The sequence below is a fragment of the Trichosurus vulpecula genome, chromosome 8, assembly GCF_011100635.1.
Source record: "Trichosurus vulpecula isolate mTriVul1 chromosome 8, mTriVul1.pri, whole genome shotgun sequence".
Taxonomy (NCBI): Eukaryota; Metazoa; Chordata; class Mammalia; order Diprotodontia; family Phalangeridae; genus Trichosurus; species Trichosurus vulpecula.
In genome coordinates, this window is record NC_050580.1 from 212,825,582 (window position 1) to 212,849,538 (window position 23,957).

General features: G+C 37.0%; 1 protein-coding gene across 1 annotated transcript in view; it reads right to left on the reverse strand.

Annotated features, from left to right (window-relative positions):
* Positions 1-314: 314 nt before the first annotated feature.
* Positions 315-23,957, reverse strand: part of ARMH4 (armadillo like helical domain containing 4) — a 54,630-nt gene continuing 30,987 nt past the window's right edge. Inside the window, exons 5-6 of the mRNA XM_036736704.1 lie at positions 3,806-3,844; positions 315-409 (exon numbers count right to left, since the gene is read on the reverse strand). Of these exons, the coding sequence (XP_036592599.1) occupies positions 315-409; positions 3,806-3,844 (134 nt within the window). The remainder of the gene's footprint in view (positions 410-3,805; positions 3,845-23,957) is intronic.

A 23,957-nucleotide genomic window follows, 5' to 3' on the forward strand; every position in this document is an offset into this window, starting at 1 on the left:
ATCTGGGTTTTATTGGATTACAAACTTAATAAGAATCAGGAGCATGATACAGAAGCCAAAAAACCTAACACGGTCTTAGGGGGCATTAGCAGAAACATAGCGATGAAAGCAATGGAGGCAGTAATCCAGCGGCACTCTTTCCCGGTCAAACCACATCTAGACTGTTGTAATCATTTCTAGGCATCATATTTTAGAAGGGGTCAGCAAGCAGGAACAAACTGAAAGAAGAGTGACCATGGCGGTGGTCATGCCATATTTCTATTGGCTTGATTGGCTTGATCAAACTAGGGATAGATAGCAACAAGGGAGAAGAGTCAGGCATAGGGGGACAAGGCCTCCTGCAAATATTTAAAGGATTGTCGGATATAAGAGCTAGCCGATTTGGTCTGACTATTCCCAGAGGACAGAACTAGAAACAATGGGTAGAAGTTTCAGAGACGCAGATAACAACTCAATGTAGGGGAAAGTTCTCATAGTTAGAGCTATCCCAAAATGATAAAATATAATGGACTTCCTTTAGGAGGTAGTGAGCTCACCATCACTGAAGGTCTTCAGGTTGAAGCTGCATAATCATAAATCAAGTATGTTATACAGCCCTTTGCTCATTCCTCTATACAGTGGTTAGGGGGGTACTAAATTACTGGACCTGGGATAAAGAAGAACTGAGTTCAAATCAAGCCTCAGACACTTCCTAATTGTGTGGCCCAGAGCAAGTCACTTAACCTTTGTTTGTCTCAATTTCCTCAACTGTGAAATCGGGGTAATAATAGAACCTACTGGAGGGTGCTTGTGAGGATTAAATGAGATATCTGTAAAGGGTTTAGCACAGTGCCTGGCATACAGTAGGTGCTATATAAATGTTTATTCCCTTCCTCTGTGTATTTAACCCCTGTGACAGGTCTCTTAGGAACTTTTGATCTGGATATTAACATGTTTTAAACCAAAATGCACTAACAGTTCATCACACTGAAGAGTGTCTGGAAATCTAGAATTTTCCAGGCTACTAACACCTATTGGCTGCTAGGTGGCTCAGTGGATTTAGTACTAAGCCTGGAAACAGAAAGACTTCCTGAGTTGAAAACTGGCCTCAGACACTTACTAATTGTGTGACCCTAGGCAAGTCACTTAATCCTGATTGCCTCAGTTTCCTCATTTGTAAAATGATCTGGAGAAGCAAATCACTCCAGTATCTTTGCCAAGAAAACCCCATATGGGGTCACAAAGAATAGATAATACCAACAAATACAGTCTAAAATAGTGGAGAACCACAAGTGGCAAAGTATTATTTAAATGAAGGATTCCTGACATTCAAGAATCTTTTTTAAAATATTTTATTACTATATTTTAATATAATTGGTTTTAATATTATGTGTTTTGTGCATTTAAAAATATAATTCTGAGAAAGGGTCCACAAGACTGACAAAGGAGACCATGAGTCAAGTCAACAAGCATTTATTAGGCTCCTACTCAGGCACTGTGCTAAGCACAAAGAAAAGGGGAAAAAATGGTTCTTTCTCTCAAGAAGCTCAAGTTCTAATGGGGAGGACAACATGCACACAACTACATACAAACAAGATATAGATAGGATAAATTAGAGTCAATCTCAAAGGAAAGGTACTAAGATTAAGGAGGACCAGGAAAGCCTTCTTGCAGAAGGTGGGACTTTAGCTGAAACTTGACAGAGCCAGAGAAGGCAGAGGACAAAGATAAAGAGGGACAGAGGACAAAGATAAAGAGGGACAGAGTTCCAGGCATAGGGAACAGCGAATGAAAATGCCCTGAGTCAGCACCAAAGTGCTACTGCTATGCTTCATTTGGGTTTGGAGGTCCCCTTGGATTCTTAAAAACCAAATCAGCAAAGGTCTCACAGATCCTACCAAGCTGTCAAGACTTATGGTGCAAGATACTGTCAGTCTGTCATCCAAGGAACAAGACAGCTAAAGTTGCAAAGGCTGATCCTGAGAAGATTGAGCACAAGGTGGTGATTTTTTTCAGGAAACTTTATATAACTCTTCTTCCACCCAAGCCCAAGGACTGTGTGCTGCATAAGCAGAGAAAGGCATGACTCCTGAAAGGCTGAGAGAGTGCTAATCCATGATGCTTCACAAGGAGAGAATAGACCTCCTTCAACTGGTTATGTACACATTTCGAGAGAGAACCTCCAGGGAAACAGTTGAAAGAGAATAAGAGAAATGAAATATAAACTTCTGAATGGTAGACTGGAGCCCTCAAGTCTCGGGATGTATAAGGGAAACCAGCCCCATCATGCCCCTTAACCTATAGGGCTTGGAATTCTGGAGATTGCCAAGAGTGGCCTTTCTCTGAGTGAGATCCTTCTGTCTCTCCTGGTTTGAGCTGAGATCTTATCTCAGTCAGCTAAAGGGAAGGGCTCATTTACTTTTCTGTATTCTTTGGAATGCTGATATGTAAAACTTCCCTGATTTCTGTTTGCCATTTTTCTAGGAGAAATTAGTTTGCTCAGTGTTTGTTCTCTGTTTTGGTCTTTTGTTTAATCAGAGTTTGGTGGAAAGGGGCTAAGCTATAACTAAGGGCTACCCTCCTTAATAGCAATCAGGAAAGTGGCTTTCATTCTGAACATATCATGCCCCTAGACAAGAGCTATTTAAGGGATGGCAGATCTATATATGTCTAGCCTGATACCTTTCTTGGAAACTGGAGGAAAGACTTCCCAGCTTTGGCAGCCCCTGATACTGCCTTCCCCTCTCCACAAGTAGGCTGCAGGGGGAAGCATGCAGGTTATAAAGCTGTCCAGCAGCAAAACCACCCCAAGCTGAGGCAGAAGCAGGGTTAAACTTGTAAAGAACACTAGCTCTCTATTAAGGAGTGGAGGGCTTGTGATCTGATCCAATCAAAATCATACCCACGCCAATGAAATTATGTATCTTTAAGACGGAATAGCCATCCCTAATATCATCAACCACTTCAACATAAAGTTAGTCTCACTAACAAAACTCTCTATAATCAAAGTGAAGGAATTAACCAATGATCACGGCAAAAACACCAAATTCACTTTCAGCTCATAAAAAGCAGGCTATAGTTAAAATGGTTTAGGAGATTCAGTGAAAAGAAGCCACAGAAAGTTCTAACTAAATATCTCTTCATTAGAGCAACAATTTTCTATACCCCTAATCTCTCTCACAGCTATGCATCAAATACCATTCATCGCCAGCCCCCTTTGAAATAAATACCAGTGGATTTCAATAGATACCAGATTAATTAAGAAGTTGTTTCCCCTCCCCTTCCAGGAGGCTTCTTTCTCCTAAAACCCTTCTGTGCAGAAAGGATGAATGGAATCCTCTCTGGATTTCAGATAATAAGAGATCAATTGGTAGGAGAAGGAAAGCAGTGTCAAATTAATTCAGAGCCCAAAACCTAAGAATAATGAAAGCAATAGTTAAGCTTTCCCCAAATGTGTTGTCATTTATCGATCAATGTTGTTTTGATTTATTGATTGATTTATTCATCAATCCAGTTCAACAACATGAAATCAAAATATTTGCATTTTCATTTCTGATTAACATAAAAAGGAAGGATTTCATTCAAACAGAAAAGATTTAGAAAAAGTTGCTCTTACCAAGGCCTTGATTCTGCTGTTCCCACTCGATAGTATCTGGAACCTGATATGACACTCCTTCCAATGGTTCCAAGTTTCCCCTGTCTAACCTGGGTTCCTGGGAAGTAATACCGGGGAGAGTAAATCCAGGCAGCTCAGTGTCACCCTCCATGCTTTCATCCAAGGAGTCTTCATCTTTATCTTCCTCTTCTTCTTCTTCTTCTTCCTCCTCCTCTTCCCCCACTTCTTCGTCTTCATCTTCCTCTCCCTCTAGAAAGGAAAAAGTCAAAACAAAACACCGTTAAGTAATACGAATGTTTTATTTATGCAGTTACTATAAAATAATGGTATATCATCTTTTAAAATGAGATTATCCATGGTTTAAATCAGATGATGTGGGGTAGGAGAAAAGGAAGAATTGGTGTCCACCAAATATCTTACACTTCAATCCTTTCATATTACAGGATAGATTATCACATCAATTCTCATTATCACAATGAAAATTCCAAGGAAATAAGTGTCCAGGATAATCTGAAGTGTGATTAAAAACTTTTTAAGAAAGGTACATGGCAAGAAGCAGTATGTCATAGTCAGTGGAAAGAGCACTTGCATTGGAGTCAAAAGACAACATTTACTACCTGTGTGTTCCTGGGTAAGTTTTCTCTGAACCTCAGTTTCTTCATTTGTAAAATGGTGCGTGTAATACTGTCACTACTCACAGGGTTGTTGAAAGAAAAGCACAAGTGTGAAGTGTTTTTATTAAGGTTCTTACAAAAGATAAATATAAAAGGTTTTTTCTTATAAGAAGTGAAATAAAGTAAAAAACAAAATACACATGTTGAAATTTTTTAAACAGCAACATAGGTTAAATGCAAATAAATACGTAAACAGCAGCAAAACATAGATCAAATACAATTAAAAACAAATGGTGTTACTTTTCCTGGATCATTATTCATATCCTACCCCCTAACTCTGAGTGTACCCAAGGTTCTGTAGAAGCTTCTTCTATCCTTTCTCCACAGTCTTTCTTGGTGACTTCATCAGTTTCTAAGAATTCCATTATTATCTCTATGCAGATGACTTCTAGACTAATGTCTGGAAGTCCAGTGCTTACCACAGTGGCTGGCACATAGTAGGAACTTAATAACTATTTATTAACTGACTGACCTATGTAACTAGCCTGGTCTCTTTCTAAGCTCCAGGTATATAATACCAATTACCCATTAGACATTTACGACAGGATGATACATAGGCATCTCAAGCTCAGTACGTTTCAAATAGAGTTCATCTTTCTCCCAAAACCCACTCCTCCTCTGAACTTTTCAATTTCTTTTTAGAAGATACCATCATCTCATAAAAAAGGGGAAAGGACCAACATGCACAAAAATATTTATAGCAGCTCTTCTTGTGATGGCAAAAAAAATTGGAAATTGAGGAGACCCCCATCAACTGGGGAATGGCTAAACAAGTTGTGGTATATGAATGTAATGGCATACTATTGTGCTATAAGAAATGATGAGCAGGCAGACTTCAGAAAAACCTGGAAAGACTTATATGAACTGATGCTGAGTGACGTGAGAAGAACCAAGAGAACATTGTACACAGTAAGAACAACATTGTGCAATGATCAACTATGATAGACCTAGCTCTTCTCAGCAATGCAATGATCTAAGACAATTCCAAAAACTCCTGATGGAAAATACTATCCACATTCAGAGAAAAAAAACTATAGAGTCTGAATGTAGATCAAAGCATACTATTTCACTTTTTGTGGGTTTTCCCTTTTGTTTTGTTTCTTTTTTCACAACATGACTAATGTGGAAGTAGGCTTAACATGAATGCACATGTATAACCTATATTAGATTGCCTGCCATCTTGGGGAGGAGAAAGAAGAGGGAAGGGGAAAAAATTGATACTCAAAATCTTATAAAAAATGAATGTTGAAAACTATCTTTACATGTAATTGGAAAAAATAAAATAACATTCGCAAAAAAAAGGAGATACCATCATCCTTCCAGTCATCCAAGTTCACAATCTCAAAGTCATCCTCCACTCCTCACTCTCATTTCACATAGCCAATCAGTAGCCCACTGAGTCTTGCCTGCTGCTCCTTTCAATTAGCCACATTCCTGGAGCCAAATGCTGCCCTCTGCCTTACTGTGGGTTCTATCAAAGTTCCTCTGTTCTAGGGCCAAGTGCTTCCCTTCTGTTCTGGGGCCTTAGCACTGTCCCTCATGCCAAGGCAGAATGTTACACACAATGCACCCAGCCTAGTTCTAGGGCCCAAATACTACTTCTGGGTGCTACTGTACTCCTATCCTAGGTACAGAACACTGAAGTCACTGTCACTTTGGGGGACTGAATACTGTCTATTTGACTCAAGACATCAAGAAACAATAAACAAAATCAAAAGAATGAAAAAATAGAAGAAAATGTGAAATATCTCACTGCAAAAACAACTGGCCTGGAAAATAGATCAAGGAGAGATAATTTAAGAATTATTGAACTACCTAAAAGTCATTCTAAAAAAAGAGCTTAGACATCATTTTTCAAGAAATCATAAAGGAAAACTGCCTTAATATCTTAAGTGCAGAGTATAAAATAGAAATTGAAAGAATCCACTTCCTGAGTAAAAGAGGTCCCCAAATGAAAACTTCTTGGAATGTTACAGACAAATTCCAGAGCTCCCAGGTCACGGAGAAAATTTAGAAACAGCTAGAAAGAAACAATTCAAATAGCAGGGAGCCACAGTCAAGATCACACAAGATTTAGCAGCTTCCATGTTAAAGGAGCAGAGGGCTTGGAATATGATATTTTGGAAGACAAAGGAGCTAGGATTACAAAAAAGAAAAACCTACCAATCAAAAATGAGTATAATCCTTTGCAGGGGAGACAGACAGATATTTAATGGAATAGAGGGCATCCAAGCATTCCTAATGAATGATCAGAATTTAATAGAAAATTTGACATTCAAACACAAGACTCAAGAGAAGTATAAAAAGGTAAACGTGAAGGAGTAATCATAAGGTACTCAATAAAGTTAAATTGTTTACATTCCTATATGGGAAGATGATGCACATAACTCCAAAGAACTTTATCATTATTAGGACAGAAGGAGTCTGCATAGACAGAGGGCATGGGTGTGAGTAAATTATGTTGGGATGTTCTTCAAAAAAATGTAGGGGTGAGAAAGAAGGATAAATTGAGAGAAGGGGGAAAAGAGAGGTGGAGTGGAGACAATTTTCTCATGTAAAAGAGGGGCACATAAAAAAGAGCATTTATAGTGGAGGAGAATTGGAATTGGTTCAAAGAGGGAACACTATATAAACATACTCATTTGGGCATAGAAATCTATCTTACCCAATAAGAAGATAGGGGAAGGGGATAAGAGATATGGATAAAGGGGAGGGTGGATTGCGGAAGGCAGCAGTCAGAAGCAAGACAGACTTTTGAGAAGGAACAGGATAAAAAGAGACAGAGAAGAATAAACAGGAAAATGGTGTGGATAGAAATGTACAAAGTGAATTGTAATAACTGTGAATGTGAATGAGATGAGCTAACTCATAAAATGGAAGGAAATAGCAGGATGGATTGGAAAGCAGAATCCAACAATGTGTTGTTTACAACAGACACACTTGGGACAGAAAGACACAGAGTTGAAGTGAAGGCCTGGAGCAGAGTCTATAACGCTTCAGTTGAACTGAAGAGGGCAAGGGCAGCAATCGTGATCTCAGACAAAACAGAAATAGACCTAATTGAAAGAGATAGTAAGGGAAACTACATTTTGATAAAAGGTACCGTAGACAATGAAGTAATATCAAAAAATTTTACAGCAGGGAACTGAGTCAAATTTATGAGAGCCATTCTCCAATTAATAAATGGTCAAAGGATATGAAGTCAGTTACAGAAAAAAAATCAAGGCTTTCTACAGTCATATGAAAATATGCCCTAGATCACTATTGATTAGAGAAAGGCAAATTAAAATAGCTATGAGGTAACACCTCACAACTATCAGAAATAACAAATGCTTGAGGGGAAATTGGTACATTAATGAACTGTTGGTGGAGTAGGTGAACTGGTCCAAGCATTGTGGAGAACAATCTGGAGCTGTTCTCAGAGTTATAAAACTGTTCGTACCCTATGATCCAGCAAAACTATTACTAGGTCTATATCCCAAATTTATCAATGGAAAAGGAAAAGGACCTATATGTACAAAAATATTTATAGCAGAAATTGATGGGATGTTCATCAATTGGGAACAGTGAAACAAATTGTGACATGATTATGATGGAGTACTATTGTGCTATAAGAAATCATGAACTGTGTGGTTTCAGAAAAAAACATAGAAAGACCTATATGAATGGATACAAAGTGAAGAGATAAGAACCAGGAAGTCGTTGTGCATAGTGACAGCAACTGTGAAGGACTTGGCTACTCCAATCAAAAGGCTGATTCAAGACAATTCCAAAGGACTCATGATGAAAAAATTGTTATTCACCTCCAGAGGGAGAAGTGCTAAGTTCTAAGTGCAAATTTAAGTATAATTTCTCACTTTGGGTTTTTTTTTTTGCTTTTTTCACAATGATGCTAATATGGGAATTTTTTGTATGATTTCACATGTGAAACTGATGTCATATTGTTTGCCTTTTCAGTGTCGGGGGGGAGAGATTAGGAGCAAGAGAGAGAATTTGGAACTCAAAATTTTTAAAGGATGTTAAAAATAAATAAATAATAAATAAATCTAATAATATCTAGCCTTTGTGACTCAGGAAGGAGGCACCCTTTATTTCAAATAGCTAACATGCAACAAGACTTAAGAGATGGTACATAGACATATTATGCTTCCAGTGTGATGACAGAATGAATGAAGTATTAAATGTGTCTAGTCACAGAAGTTGTTATTGAGAGATATGCTCAGTAATTCTCAGGGATGTATATATCACTTAAAAAAAGAAATGTTCCATTTCAAATGATAAGGGGAAAATGTCTAGATATATTTGTTTCCTTTCTTTCCCTCTCTAAGCTGTCTCCCCTATCTTGTCATTTTCTGACAGCCTCTCTTAGCAGCTGTTTTACTGTCATAATGCTTTATATACTTTATATTTATGCAATATCTTTCTGTCAAAGAGTACAAAGTATGATGTAGAAATAATATTTCTAAGTCACATTATAAGGTACATAGGTAGATAGATAGATACAAGGTTTATTATCCTCATTTCTTGTGAAATGGAATCAACAGGTTCTATGACTGACTTCAACCCACATCTATTACAACAGGAACTAAAACTGAAACAAACAAACAAAAAAGCCTATCTGCCATTTAGTCTAGTGTTCTGTTGATAAGAGGTTGGCAAAAACCCTTATTCAGGTTGTGGTTTTGCCAACCCCTACATAGATCAGATTCTTTTCTTTATGCATTGCAAAAATTTCTGGCTGGAACTGATTGATCCAAGAGGCTTAATTTACTTAACAGATAACCAGATTCAGTCCCACTAGACTGGAGGAAAGGGAAGGGATAAGCATTTATATACTGCCCACTATGTTCCAGGCACAGTGCTAAGTGATTTGCCCATATTATCTCATTTGATCCCCACAACAACCCTGGGAGATAGCTGTACTTATTATTCCATTTTTATAGTTGAGAGAATTGAGTTGTAAAAAGAAGTTAAGTGGATCATACAGCTAGTAAGTGACTGGGGCTGGTTTGTGAACTCAGGTCTTCCTCGCTCCAAGCTCAGTGATCTATACCTGACTAAACAGCATGGGAGGGGAGAGGTGAAGGACATTCTCTGAACCCAGCCAAAATAGGCTATAATCAGCTATAAATTCCATTTCTTACTTTATACACAGATCCCTAAAATTCTTTTCCAGTTTTTACTTCCATATTTTCCACAGCTAAGAACTGTAAAAAAAAATCCTGGTAAATTTGAAAAACTGCTGTCGTAGTCAGTCTTAATACTGATATTTTTCTGTGATTTCTTCCTAATAGCATATGTGAAAAGTATCTAAGACAACTCATCCCAACAAAAGAAGTCATCCCAAGTGCAGTTTCCTAAAATTCCATGTTCTGATGAGGTTGCCTCTTTACCTTCTGCTTACTCGTACGTCCCCTCCCCACTGTCCTACTTCATGCCAACACCCTGTGCCCTCTGGAACTCCCATTTTATAGTTAACAAACTTCCCTTCATTTTAGACCTCTTTCCCTCATACTCTTTTTATCTTCTAGTTCTCACTGAAACCTGGTGTCTCCCAGATGTCACTGCATCCCATGCCTTTCTCTCCAGTATGATGAAAACTTCTCTCATATTCAATGACTCACTAAACTCTGGAAGGATCTTCTCATACTCCTTGTTTCCCGTTGTCACAATCTGGAAGAGGCAATGAAGAACAAGAGGTATTCCAGTGCCCTCTGACACAAGCAACCATCAATCTTCCTTCCTTTGAGATTTACTCTCTCCAAATTTGTCATCCAATAAAGATCTTGGTGACTGTTAGCTACCAATCCCGCATCTTTCTTCCTCCTTTCTCAATAAATTCAGTGTCTGGCTCACAGTCTCCCTCTCTACCCCAATTCCTGCCCTCATTCATACTAAGGGACTTCAACAAACATGTTAATATTGCCTCAAATGCCCTAACTTCCCAGTTTTCCATCTGCTCGATTCCCACAACCTACTCCTTCATCCAACCTAATTTACATACTCCTTATATTGCCATCACCCCTGAGAGAAATGATTATAACCAATGATTTACGGAGATTCAGATTTCCCCTTTTTCTTAATCCTCATTTCAAAGACCTCAATCTCTGAAGGCTGAACTAATCTTTTTCTCTATCTGGACCCCACCCAGGTAGGGCAGCCATTGTGTTCTACTCTGGCTTGGCTGGGGGCATAAATGAGATATATTTCATACTGATATATTTCACAAGGCTGGGGTTAACTTAAGAAGTAGGTGATATAATCAAAGTTCAGGTCCAGCCCCTCATTGTAATATTCATTCTCTCATTAATTGTTAGCCAATCAGATATGATTGCCACCTTGGTGAACATGCCTCTTCCAAAAAGGCATATGAACTATGAGCTTACCTCCATGATTGTCTTTGGTCTAAGAGAGAGCCAGCCAAATGACCATCCTTTTATTAAAATTCTGAAATTATTAATAAAATGATTAAATTATCCAGAAATTATATCTCTCAAACTTTTTTAAATGCCATACCCCAAAAGTGTTCTGCTTCCAAGGAAAGAACTATCAAATTCCTTTTCCAAATACAATCTCATAATTCCATATCTGTCTATGCCTTACTCTTCCCAAACCCTTTCTTCATCTTCACCATGACATATAATCTCACATCTCCACAGTACTTTATGAGGCCATAACAAGTCAAGTAATATGAGAATAATTGGGATCATTACAATTTTATATTATCTAATCTCAACTGGGCCCTCACTGGAGTAAGGCAATCCTTTTACTCTTAAATTTAATCTGCATTGTTGGTTTCCTTCAAGATGCAGTTCAAGGATCACCTTGTATATGAAGTTTTCCTGGTTTTAAAGCTATTAGTGCACTTCCTTTCAAACCTACTTTGCAATCATTTTGTAAATATTATATCTATACTTATATGTGCACACATTGTCTTCAATGAGCATATAAGCTCCGTAAGGCAAGGGTTGTTTCACTTTTGTCTTTGAACCCTCAGCACCTAGCACACAGCCAGGAACATAGTAAGTACTTCATAAATGCTTGTTGATTGACTGACAGCAGACCATCATTTTATATTCTCACTCGTTTAGTAAAATGAGTTGTTATTTTGCCAACATCTTCTGCCTAATAATTCCTATCAATTCTAGAAAGAAAGTCATTCTTCCCATCAATCTTTTTATTTTTCTTTGCTAAGGTTAAAATGAAATCATAGCTAACTTTCAAGAGGGAGAAGAAAAAAAGAAAGTAGGGTGGTCAATATTTAAAAGTGAATTTATTAGTCTTTCAGTGACTTTTCTTGCAATGATATTTTCTGCAACAAATTAAGCAGCACCTCTTCTAAACATGTCTTTTTGGGGCATTTTTCAAAGAGGGAAAAGCAATTGCAACAAAGTCATTTCTCACAAAAACAGCAGTCCCAGCACTATGGCATTGGATTTACTTCTTAGGTGGAATTTCAAGACATCAGACATCAAATCATAAACAAGACATGGAAGTCAGAAGATAAAAGTAAGTTTTATAAATTGCTCATTCTTCATGGAAAATACACCTAAGAAACTCTATATTTGGTATAAGCATAGTTGTCAAATAAGAAACATTTTTTAGGCTTGAGTATGTAACGTGAGTCTCCAGCAGATGGCCCTCAGAGATTAGGAAAGACCCACTAACCTAAGAACTTTTGAAATAACTACTACAAAATGCCATCCCCTCATCATAGTTAATTTGTTGAAATAAAATAAGATGAAAATATCTAGCTGTTTAGTCTTCTATAGATTTGTATTACATTGATAAAGTTTGAGATACTAATTCCAAACGCAAGAAAAGTATTGAAAAAGCTTATATGTTGTGTAAGGATTGAGTTTTCATTAACTTTTTGGAATAATTCTGCAGGCACAAAATACTCAGAGAAGCACTTGTAACCTGGGAAATATGTTCAAACCAAATATCAACTGAAAGACTCATTAGTAGAATCAAAGCTAGGTTTTTATTTCCCAGAATCACAGAATTTCAGGATTGCAAGGGATCTAGCAACCATTTGGTCCAATCCATACGTGAAAGAAATACCTCATAACGCATAGCAGACAAATGGTCATCCACCTTGTGACTGAAGACTTCTAAGAAGGAAGAGTCCGCCATTTCTCAAAGTAGCTCCTTCCACTTTTGGATAGTTCTAGTTGTTAGTAAGTTTTTCCTGACATCAATCATTTTTAGCCTTCCCAATACATTTTTATTTATTTCATTAAATATTTCTCAATTATATGTAAAAAATTAACATTCATTTTTTTTTAATTTTGAGTTCCAAATCCTCTTCCTCCCCTCCTCCCCTCTCTACTCCTTGAGAAGGCAAGCAATTTGATTTAGATTATACATGTGAAATCATGAAAAATAATTCCATATTGCAAAAGAAAACAGACAAAAACCAAGAAAAATAAAATTCCAAAAGTATGCTTTGATCTGCATTCAGACTCCATCAGTTCTTTCTCTAGAGGTAGATAGCATTTTTTAGCATAAGTCTATCACAACTGTCTTGGATCACTGTGTTGATCAAAATAGCTGAGTCATTCACAGTTGGTCATGGTACAATATTGCTGTTACTGTGTACAATGTTCTCCTGCTTCTGCACTTCACTTTACATCAGTTCATGTAAATCTTCCCAGGTTTTTCTGAAACCATCCTGCTCATCATTAATTATAGCATAGTATTATCCCATTATATTCACATACCACAACTTCTTCAGTTAGTCCCCAGTTGATGGGCAAAATTCAATTTCCAATTCTTTTGCCACCACAAAAAGAGCTGCTATAAATATTTTTGTATATATGTCTTTTTACTTTTTTTTTAAATCTCTTTGGGATAACAGTAGTGTTCTTGCTGAGTCAAAGAGTATGCACAGTTTTATAGCCCTTTGGGCATAGCTCCAAATTGCTCTCCAGAATGGCTGGATCAGTTCACAACTCCACCAACAATGCAACAGTGTCCCAATTTTCCTACATCCCCTCCAACATTCCAACATCAAGCTTGAGTTGGCCTTTTTATAACTTCCAACTATTGTTCTAGATCATGCTCTTCTGTTGGCCAAAGAGAACAATTCTGATCACTCCTCCACGAAATAGCTTTTCAAATATTTAAAGGCACCTAACACATCCCTCTTGAGTCTTCTCTTCTTCAGGCTAACCATGCCCAATTCTTTCAGCTAATCTTCTGGTTACATAAATTTAAAGTCCTTCACCATACTGGTTGTCTTCCTTTGGACACTCTCCAACTTAATGTCTTTTTATGTTGTGGAGCCCAAAGCCAAACAAAATATTCCAGATTAGGTTGAATATCACAGAATACAGTGAGACTACTCCCCATTCCTGGAACCTGTGTCTCTCTCTTAATGCAACCTAAGAGAGCACTAGCAATTTTGGCCATCATATCATACTACTAGCTCATCCTGAGCTTACCATTTACTAAACCCCCACAATTTTTTCAGAACTGATGTCTAACCATGCTTTCTCCAACTTGAACTTGTGAAGTTGATTTTTTTGTAAACAAGTATAATAATTTATATTTAGCCTGACTGAATTTCATCTTATTAGATTCAGCCCTGTTCTCTGCCCTACAGAGATTTTTCTTAGAGCCTAACTCTATTGTCCAGTGTGTTAGCTATCCCTCATAGCTTTGTGTTATCTGCAGACTTATGAGTATACCCTCTTTTTTTATTTATTTAAGCCCTCGATACCTGTGAATAATTAAATCCTTCTTTAGCTCATTGTCTTTCACGGTGCAGAGCCAACCAAACAGAACCAAATGAGCAATATGCACAATTATTATAACATAAATGAGACAACTTTAAATAGCAGATTAAAATTCAATCATATATTAATTATCTACTCTGTGTCAGGCATTTGGTGCTGAAAAGATAAAGGCAAAAATGAAACAGCAAGCTCTCAAGAAGCTTATTTCCTTTTGGTGGAAACAAAATGAATACATAAGTATATTCAAAATGTATACAAAATAAATTAGGTAAATATTTGGGTAGGAGGCAGCTGCTGGTGGGGAGAAGGAGTCAGGAAAGAGTGTAGATAGTTCTTGAACAGTGTTATAAAGGAAACAAGAATTCTAAGAGGCAAAGGTAAGGTGGTAAGACATGTCAGGCATGGAGGGATATCCAATGCAAAGGTGCAGAAGCAAGAGATGGAGCATCATTTGTGACTCACAGGAGAGTGCCAGAGACAACTCTAACCATCTTGGAAGAACTGCTTGTTAAAACTTGAGTGTAAATATCTACACCTCAGAAATCATCAATCACTATAAATTAAAACTTGGTTTATTATTTTGTTGATTGTCTAGACTTAAGAAAGTGGGAATAAGTGCCATATTGCTGAGACTGTTCTTTTTGTGAGAAAATACCTTTGTTGTAACTGCTATAACTGAGAGTACTTATAAAACTCCTGACCCTCTTCTAAAAAACACCCACAAAAAGACATCTGTAGACATGGTGCTGTTTGATTATTATAGAAAATATCACTGAAAGACTAACAAACTCACTGTTAACTTACATTAACAAGGCAGATTAAATTTGAAAGTGTGTATACTTTTCAAGAGAGCCTTGTTGTTAAATATTTAATAGCACACCTCCATATTGCTCCATAAACATTGAGTAGGACACTCAAGGAGAGACGTCATCATCAACTGTATATTAATCATAATAATAATAGTAACGATGATGATGGTGGTGATGGTGATGATGATGATAACTGGCATCTGGATTACACTTTAAGGTTTGCAAAGTGCTTTATATCCATTATCTCATTTGATCCTCACAACACTCCAGTTTATTAAAATACACACACACACACACACACACACAACAATAAATTCGGTTTGACTGAACCCTAGAGTGTTGGAAAGAGAGTAATGTATAACAAGCCTGGAAAGGTAGGTTCTGGCCAAGCTGTGGGAGGTTTTAAAAGCTAAAGAGAGATTAATAGGTAATACAAAATCATTAGAGTTGCTAAACAGAGTGATATGCTCAAACTTGAATTTTGGGAAACTCATTTTGGCAGCTATATGGAGGATAGATTGAAAAAGAAGAAACTTGAGTCAGGGAGACTAGTTAGTAGGCTATCGAAGTAATCCAGACAACAGGTGATGAAGAGCTGAATGGGAGGGAAGGCGGAGAGGGCCATCTCAGTAGAAATAAAGAGACAGAGACAGAGACATTAGTGAAGGAAAATTGAGTGAGGAATCAAAGATAAACACCAGGTTGGAAACCTGATTGCCTGGAAGACCACTGGTGCCCCTTCTAGAAATAGAGAAGCTGGGAAATGAAAGGGTCTTGGACAGGAGAGACAATAAGTTCACTAATTTATATATCTGCCTTGATTCTTTCTTTTTAACAACTGGAAAATTACTATAGTATAAAGTTACATATACTATCAGTCAGGGTCACACTTTAATGATCTTTTATTTAACTGTTTAAGGAGTAGATTATATAATTCAACTCAAGTACCAGTATGCTGGGATTTTGTATGTGGGTCAAAACAAAATTTATCCATTGAAAAACTAAATGGGTTTCACTAAATGGAGAAATATTAATAATCTTTCTGCTATTTGGCTCTTTAACTTACCTAGTCCCTATGTTAAATAAAATTGCCATATTAATTTCTCCACTAAGGTACTAATTTGAAACATCATCACAGTGTGGGTGATACTGGGTTTTTTGAAACTTCCAGAGAAGTGCAAACTCTGGCAGATTCTACGTAGACAGAAAGGCTTCTGTCTCTCCCAAGCCCAGTGGAGCACTAAACGTCTGTCATCTGGGGGCTGGCTAAACTCAGAAAAGTTGAGCAAATAAAATGCTTGCTTTATTTTAATTCAAGAAAAAAGAAGAAACTTTTCTCTTATATAGGGACCACAACCACACTGAAATAGTCTCACACTTGGAGACACTTGGACCCGGATCCCAAACGGAAGTTCCCCTTTGTTGTTGAGTTGTTTTAAGTCATATCCTACTCTCCATGATTCCATCTGGGGTTTTCTTGACAAAGATACTAGAATGGTTTGCCATTCCCTTCTCCACTTCATTTACAGATGAGGAAATTGAGGCAAACAGGGTTAAGTGACTTGCCCAGGGTCACACAACTAGTCAGTGTCTGAGGCCAGATTTGAACTCCAGTCTTCCTGACTCCAGGTCCAACACTCTATCCCATGTGCCACCTAACTACCTCAAGTTCCCCCTATTTTTATTTATTTTTATATATAAATCAAACTGCTAGGTGGAGCAATAGATAGTACTTGGAGTCAGAATAATCTGTATTCCAGTCCTTCAGATACAAGTTTAATGACCATGGACATGTCACTTAACTTCTCTCAGGCTCAGTTTCTTCATCTTTATAAATATGATAATAATAGCACCTACTTCACAGGGTTATTGTAAGGATCAAATGAGAGAATATGTAAAGTGTTTTGCGAACCTTTAACCACTATAGAAATGCCAGCTATTTATATGTCCCACAGCTATTTCCAGAGCCCCAGTGATATACCATTTCTACCAATATCCCTTTTCTCGTGTATTTCTCACTTCACCTTTTAAAGAAATTTGATTTCTTGTTGACGTAGCTATCTACTAAAATATCAAAAGTACCTTTAATGCTTCTGCCACCTGCTGTCCATTTCCAAGGAATCTTTTGTTCCAATAGCTAACTATACATTATCACATTAACCACAAAGGTAGTGAGCCTTTCTAAAAACAATAATCATAGTAATCTTCCCAAATCACAGAGTGAGAGTCCATAGTAATAGTCCAGGATAAAGCCTTTGGCCCAAGCATTGGAACAACCCCCTTCACAAAGGATTAATTTAATTCTCACAAGTCAGAAATCTATGAGCCTCAGGGCTGAGCACCTAGAACTGCCTGCTACATTTAAAACTAATTCATTAAGCATTATATGTAACTGAAAAAAACTGGAAGCAGCCTAATGTAATTCGAAACTGAAAAGAAAGAGGAATATAAAAAAATCTGGAATGACCTTTATAAAATACACTAACTACAACCATATGAGAAAAAGTGAATGAGAACCAAAGGACAAAGAAATCCAATGAGTCTGTAGAGAGAGCAATTAAAGTGGTTTGGTATGTTACGCATTAAAATTAATTCATTAAATGTTAATATGCCACAGCCTCCCCTTTTCCCCAGGAGTCAGCCCATACATTTGGGGGATTTGAAGAACGGAGTTAGATGAATTGGAGTGAATAAGTCAATTCTCATCCCAAGACATTCAGATCATTTGATCCCATCTACCCACCCATTAGGTCACCAAGGCCTAGCCAGTATGTACTCTCCTCTCCAAAAAGTATTGTCCTCGCCATCTCCACTTTTTACCTCTTGCTCTGGGAATAATAACCAAGTCAAGACTATCAATGCTATTGGACAAGGTATATCAATCTACTGCCCAATGGCTCCACTGAAAATCCTTATGACTGCCTCAACCAAAGCTATATCATTCCCCAATATGCATTTTTATCTCTCTAATTGAATGTAAACTCTCTAAAGGCAAGGACTGGCTTACTTTTGTATTTTTGTCTCCAGTGCCTACTAGCACCGTATCTGGCATATAGTAGGTGCTTATTAAATGCCTGTTATTGATTAACGACCTGAACTGATGTTGTCTTGAATAATTCACTTAAGCAAAAGATCATTCAAGAAACTAAGCAAGAATCATTTGATTCACAGTTTATAATATGATTTATAACTGTTTTTTAGTACCTACTCCCCTCTTTCTTCAATATCTCCATATCACCTAACAAAAGCCCTACTTAATTTTCACAAGAGTAGCTTAGGATATAATGGGTATATAAAGGGTAATTTTGGGATACAAAGGGTGACCACTGGGATATAATGAGAAATATTCATAAAAATCAAGTCTTAGTTCAGATCCCTCATTTTATTGATAGACTGAGGTTTAGAGAATTACATTCTTTCGCCAAGATCATACAGTAGGTCAATAAACATTTATTAAATACCTACTATATTTCAGGCACTGTGCTAAGCACTAAGGATGCAGAGAAAGTAAAAGGAGCTCACAATTTAATCCAGCTAATTAGCTCTAGGCCTGAGATTAGAACTCATAGCTTTCTTGACTTCCAAAACCATGGTCTTTCTAAAGTGCCTTGCTGCATCCCTCTAAGCTTCTGATTAACATATATCAAATTAAGCATTTTGTTTTCATAAGATAATAAAGTACTATTAACAAATAGAGGAGCATTTTTAAGTAGTTCCAACCTTCTAACAGAAAAGAGTAAAAGCAAAGAAATAAAAATAAAAGCACAGAGAAAGGAATAAAAGTGATTAACACTATGACAATACTTAATTATAATTATATAAAAAAGTAAATTCTTTAAAGAAAATATAACACAAAAATCAATTTAAATGCACGCCAATGACAACAGAGATTGTGAACAAAGTTTCATTATAATATAGGGCAACCAATATGAATTTACAGTGTTTTAAAGTACTAAAAGCCCAGCAAAAAATGACAGCCACCCTGAGCACTGAGATTCACTGAACCATGAGAAGGAATATATAAGCATTTAAAATCTCTGTGCTAGCAATAAAGTGCTATAAATATAACATCAATTCCGTACACATGAGAATGATGATTCTAGGACTAGACAACAAAATTATTTACTATATTTTTAAAACCATTCTTTAGATATCTGAAAGAGGGAAGAAAACCATGACTTGGGGAGAAAAAAATCTCAGACCTTATTTCGAGAGAGAGAAGAGAGAGGGAAAGAGAGGGAGGAGGAGTGAGATGAGGCAAGAAGGGAGAAGGAAGGGGTGGGAAGGGAGAAAAAGAGGAAAAGCGGAGAAAGGGTTGAGTGGGGTGGGGGAAGAAGATGAGATGAAGGGACTGGGGAGAGACAGAGACAAAGTGAAAGAGAGAGAAAGGGGAAGGGGGGGAGAAGACAGAGAGAAAAAGGGAGGGAGAAAGAGAGCAAAAATATCAATAATTATTGAACCTATATGCCTACTTTTCCATCTCTATAAAATTTTATGAGAATAAATCTAGGACATCTTTGATAAAAGTATGAAATAGGAACAGATAGGTTTTTAGGATATTTTACAGCAAACCACATCTATAGAGTCAAACAATCAACTAAAAGGTGTAAGAAAAAAATCTTTTGATTTGGTCAGATCAAAAGACCACCTTAAAAGTTTTCCTCCAAAAAAGTTTTTCCCATGCAAATGTCAAAATTACAAAAGATTCCCTGAAAGTTGTAAAAAAAAAGATGATTTTGTTCAATGACACTGAATATTAATATCAAGAAATACATAAAACATAGAGACTTGATAATGATGTTTCTGTCATGGCATATAGCCAGAACAGAAGCCAAATTGAAGAGGGATTTCCTCTAGATAGTGATCTCCAAGCACTCCTCTTTGTTAATGACATTGTTCTGATTGCACCAAATCCCTGAACCCTGAATTGAGATCCATAATCACCCTGAAAAAGTTAAGCGAAATTATCCAAATAAGAAAAAACAAATGGATAAAGAATTTCTATTTTCCAAACAATAGGTAGATGGATAGAAAACTCTTTAGCATAATCCATCAGTACATATATCTTAGACAAGCACTACACATTGACACAAATTGGACTTATAATTGAACAGCAGGAAGGGAGCAGGCTGCATTGTCTGGGAAATTTTGCAATACTTTTAATGAGTCTAAGTTTCTCCTAGAAATAAAGACTCCTTTTTAACAACAGTATTCTTTTGGTGATCCTACCTGTGAGTCATAGAATATCACAATTTCCGAAGAATTAAAGTTGAGAGTCACCCAAAAACCAATGAAAAGGTACATGACAGCATGAGAAGACTACAGCAAATTGCTACAAAAGAATTGTGTAAGAGCAATTAAGTAACGGATGTTATCAGAGAAATGTGTAACTAGAAAGGGAGGTGAGCCAGTCATGTGATGAGTGTGAGAGAAAAATCAACCGAAAATTTATATATTCCTCCCTATGTCAAAAGATCCAGGAAAAAACTCCCCAGCACATGTAAAGAATCTCCTATGAAAGATTTCTGAAATTCATGGAAAAGAGATAACACAGGGTGAGAGTACATAGATAGGATGTGATCTGCCAATGTAGAAAGGAATCGCCACACTGATGAAATCAAAGATCCATTAAATCATAAAGATAAAGGAAATCAACAACTGGGATTCTTATGATAGCATCGTTGTACTTTGTGAATCAGGTTTTTATTTTAGATAGATATTTTAATAAAAATCTTGAAGCAGGTAAGAAAATGAAAAAGCACAAACCATATTTCCCCCTCTGTACCTCATGCAACTAAATCTAGCATAGCAGAAGCTTCATTTGTTTAAAGCTATGTAATATAAGATTATAAAACCACAGTCCTATTTAAAAACTCATTATTTCAGTCAATATTGGGGTGTGTATATCTGTCACTCATTTTGCCACCAAAATAACAGAAAGTGTTCTATCATTCCATCCCATAACAGCATTCTTCTCTTTCACTCTTCCCATATTTATGCATGTTTTAGTGGCTTGCTCACTGAGACCAAATTAGAATTAGAAACATTTCCACAACACTTAGCCACAATCTGCATTCATCCTTAGTATAACTGAAGTGACGAACATCCTTAACACAATACTGCAGAATCCCCAGGAGCAATAAACTATTCAATTTGATTCTGTTGTTCGTTAATCTTATAGGACCAAACAGCAGCCACTGAAAGCAAAACATTTAAATGTATTTTACAAATGAATCCTTTGATCTTTGAAGTGGCCCCCGATGCAATTGTAATTGAATCCTCTTCACATTTCCACCATCACATCTCCAGCTACCTGATGAATTTAATAGTCACATAACAAGCTGGCAAATAGAAAAGAAGTTCTCTCTAAAAGAAGGAATGTTCATTCAAATAGAAAACTCAGACAGATGAAAATTCAGATAGATTAATTTAAGTACTTCTTCCATTTTAACTATAATGGCTGAAAAGCACATATTCCTTCCTCAAAAATTACATTAAAAGAATAGAGAACTGAGCTCCTGGGCAGGATGGTATGAGTTCAAGTTTCTCCTCTGACACATATTGCCTATATGGCTGCGGGCAAGTCACTTAACTTTTCAGTGCCCCAGCAACCCTCTAAGACTCATAAATTTCAGAGAAGATGCTGACCTGCACGGATAGAATAAGCTTCCTCATCCAGAAGTCCCCTATATCAATGAAGTCATACATATATTTCCTATCTCCTATGACGACTACATAAGCTCGGTAGTGCACTCAGCATAGCTAAGTAAAAAAGAAAAGGTATTAGTTTTTTCTTCAATGGAGAATGAAAATTTACTTAGCTACGCCAAGTATCAGTGTTCAAAGTATCAGATCTGTTTTCTTCTTAATACTTTTTATTTAGCTTTGTTAAATATCAAAGTTTTGGAGCCTTTTCCCTCAAGCCACCAAAGAAATTAATTTTTCAAGTCTCTTTTTCATTCCTAGCCTCCCCCCACCCTCTACATCTCTGTCTGTCTGTCGCTGTCTTCGATTGTGTTTCTCTGTCTTTGTCCTTGTCCCTCTGTCTCTCTCTGTTTCTATCTCTGCTTTTTTTCTCTGTCTCTCTCATAAACTCCCCTCTCTCTCTCTCTCTCTCTCTCTCTCTCTCTCTCTCTCTTTCTCTCTCTCTCTCTCTCTCTTTCTCTCTCTCTCTCTCTCTCTCTTCCTAACTTTCTGTCTCTCTCTCTCCCACTCTCTCTCTCTTTGTCTCTCTACTCTATCACTTTCTCTCTCTCTCTCTCTCTCTCTATCTCTCTCTGTCTCTGTCTTCGGAGAATATCAAACTCTTCTGTGGCAGCTGGAAATATATGGTGGAGGGTTCACATCCTGCATAGGCTAAACTGAGCCTCAATCTTTGGCTACATTTTCTGTTTTGTTATTTTCTTGAGTATGTTAACTGACAAATGTTGCACGTGGGAAAAAAGTGGAATATTAATACATTGTTGGTGGAACTGCGAACTGATCTTACCATTTTGGAGAGCAATCTGGAATTATGTTCCAAGAGTTATAAAACTGGATACCTTTTGGCCCAGCAATACCACTGTTAGGTCTGTTTCCCAAGGTGATCAAGGGAAAAGGAAAAGAATTTATGTTCTAAAATATTTGTAGCAGCTTTCTTCGTAGTGTCAAAGAACTATAAATTGAGGGGATGCCCATCAAGCGGGGAATGGCTAAACAAATTGTGGTATATGATTGTGATGGAATACTACTGAGCTGTAAGAAATGATGAGCAGGTTGATATTAAAAAATGGAAAGACTCGCATGAAATAATGAAAAGTGAAACGAGCAGAACCAATAGAATGTTCTACATAGTAGCAGCAATATTTTTCAAAGAATAATTGTGAACAACCAAGTTATTCTGAGTACTATAAATACCCAAATCAACTATAAAGGACCAGGAAGGAAGATGCTATCCACCTCCAGAGAAAGAACTGATAAATAGAAGTATGTATAGTTTGGTTTTACATATATTTATAAATCTGTGTTAAATGGTGGCCTTCTCTAGTGGGGAGTGGGTAGGGAGGAAGAGAAACAGGAACTTAAAATGTAAAAAAACTAATTTAATTTTTAAAAAAAAATAATTCAACTGAGCAGTGATCCTGACATGCCTTGAAGGCAACCTTATAAGTTGGAAAGTTTGGGGAGATTCTGGGTCCTCAGCTGGTGCTGATAGGCCTCCAGCACTACTTCTTATAGATGACCATCAGAAAGAAGATAAGTCCAACCCCTAAACTGACTGGCCAGAAGCCATGGACCTAATGCTGATTCAGGAAAGAATTCAGTAAACAATTTCACTTTTTGATATTTAAGTCTCAGCCTCCAGGGAGAGCCTAACAGTAGTTATATATTACTGCACCTTGTTAAAGTCTTTGACTGTCTCTTGAGCCAAGTTTTTTGTGTGTGTGTGTATAGTGGAAATAAACAGCTATCCTATACCTGGTTCACAGTGAACACTGAGAATCTGTCTACTTTCCTCCTTTTTGGGAAACCTTAGACGTGAACCAAATCTACACTTTAAGAGATTTTTCCCTAGGGTCCTGAAGCAGGAGGTATAAAGAAGTAACAAGTTCAAGGGGGAAAAAAGAGAGTGATCCCACTCTTCAGAGGACAGAACTTCCTCACCCCTCAGAACTGAATCTAGTCAACATACTTAGATCCAGAGCTGAAAGAGGCCCTTTAGTGGAAGAGAGGATTAGTGCCCCAGCTCCATGGACACGACATACGGTTATTTGTGTGGTTACAATATTAATAACTCTATCAGTTACTTTAATTTAGACTTCCTCTTTCCAAAGATGAACTTTCCTTCAGAATTGCCCTGTCCCTCTTCCTTTATTCATCTTCTATTTTTTCTCCATTTCATTGGTTCTCTGTGAAACACTCTTTTGAAACCTTCAGTAATTTACTTTCTTACAAAGAATTTGTGAAAACATCACATGAAGATAATTTCAAATATCCCTACAATAATATAAATTAATCTTACTGAATGAAATGTTGGTTACATGCAAAAAGCGAGAAAGGTACATTTCTTTTCATTACATTCTTCAAATAGAAGGGCATACTATTCCATGGAGTACAATTTTGTGTTCTCTTAAATAAAATTGCCTTCACCAAGAATTCT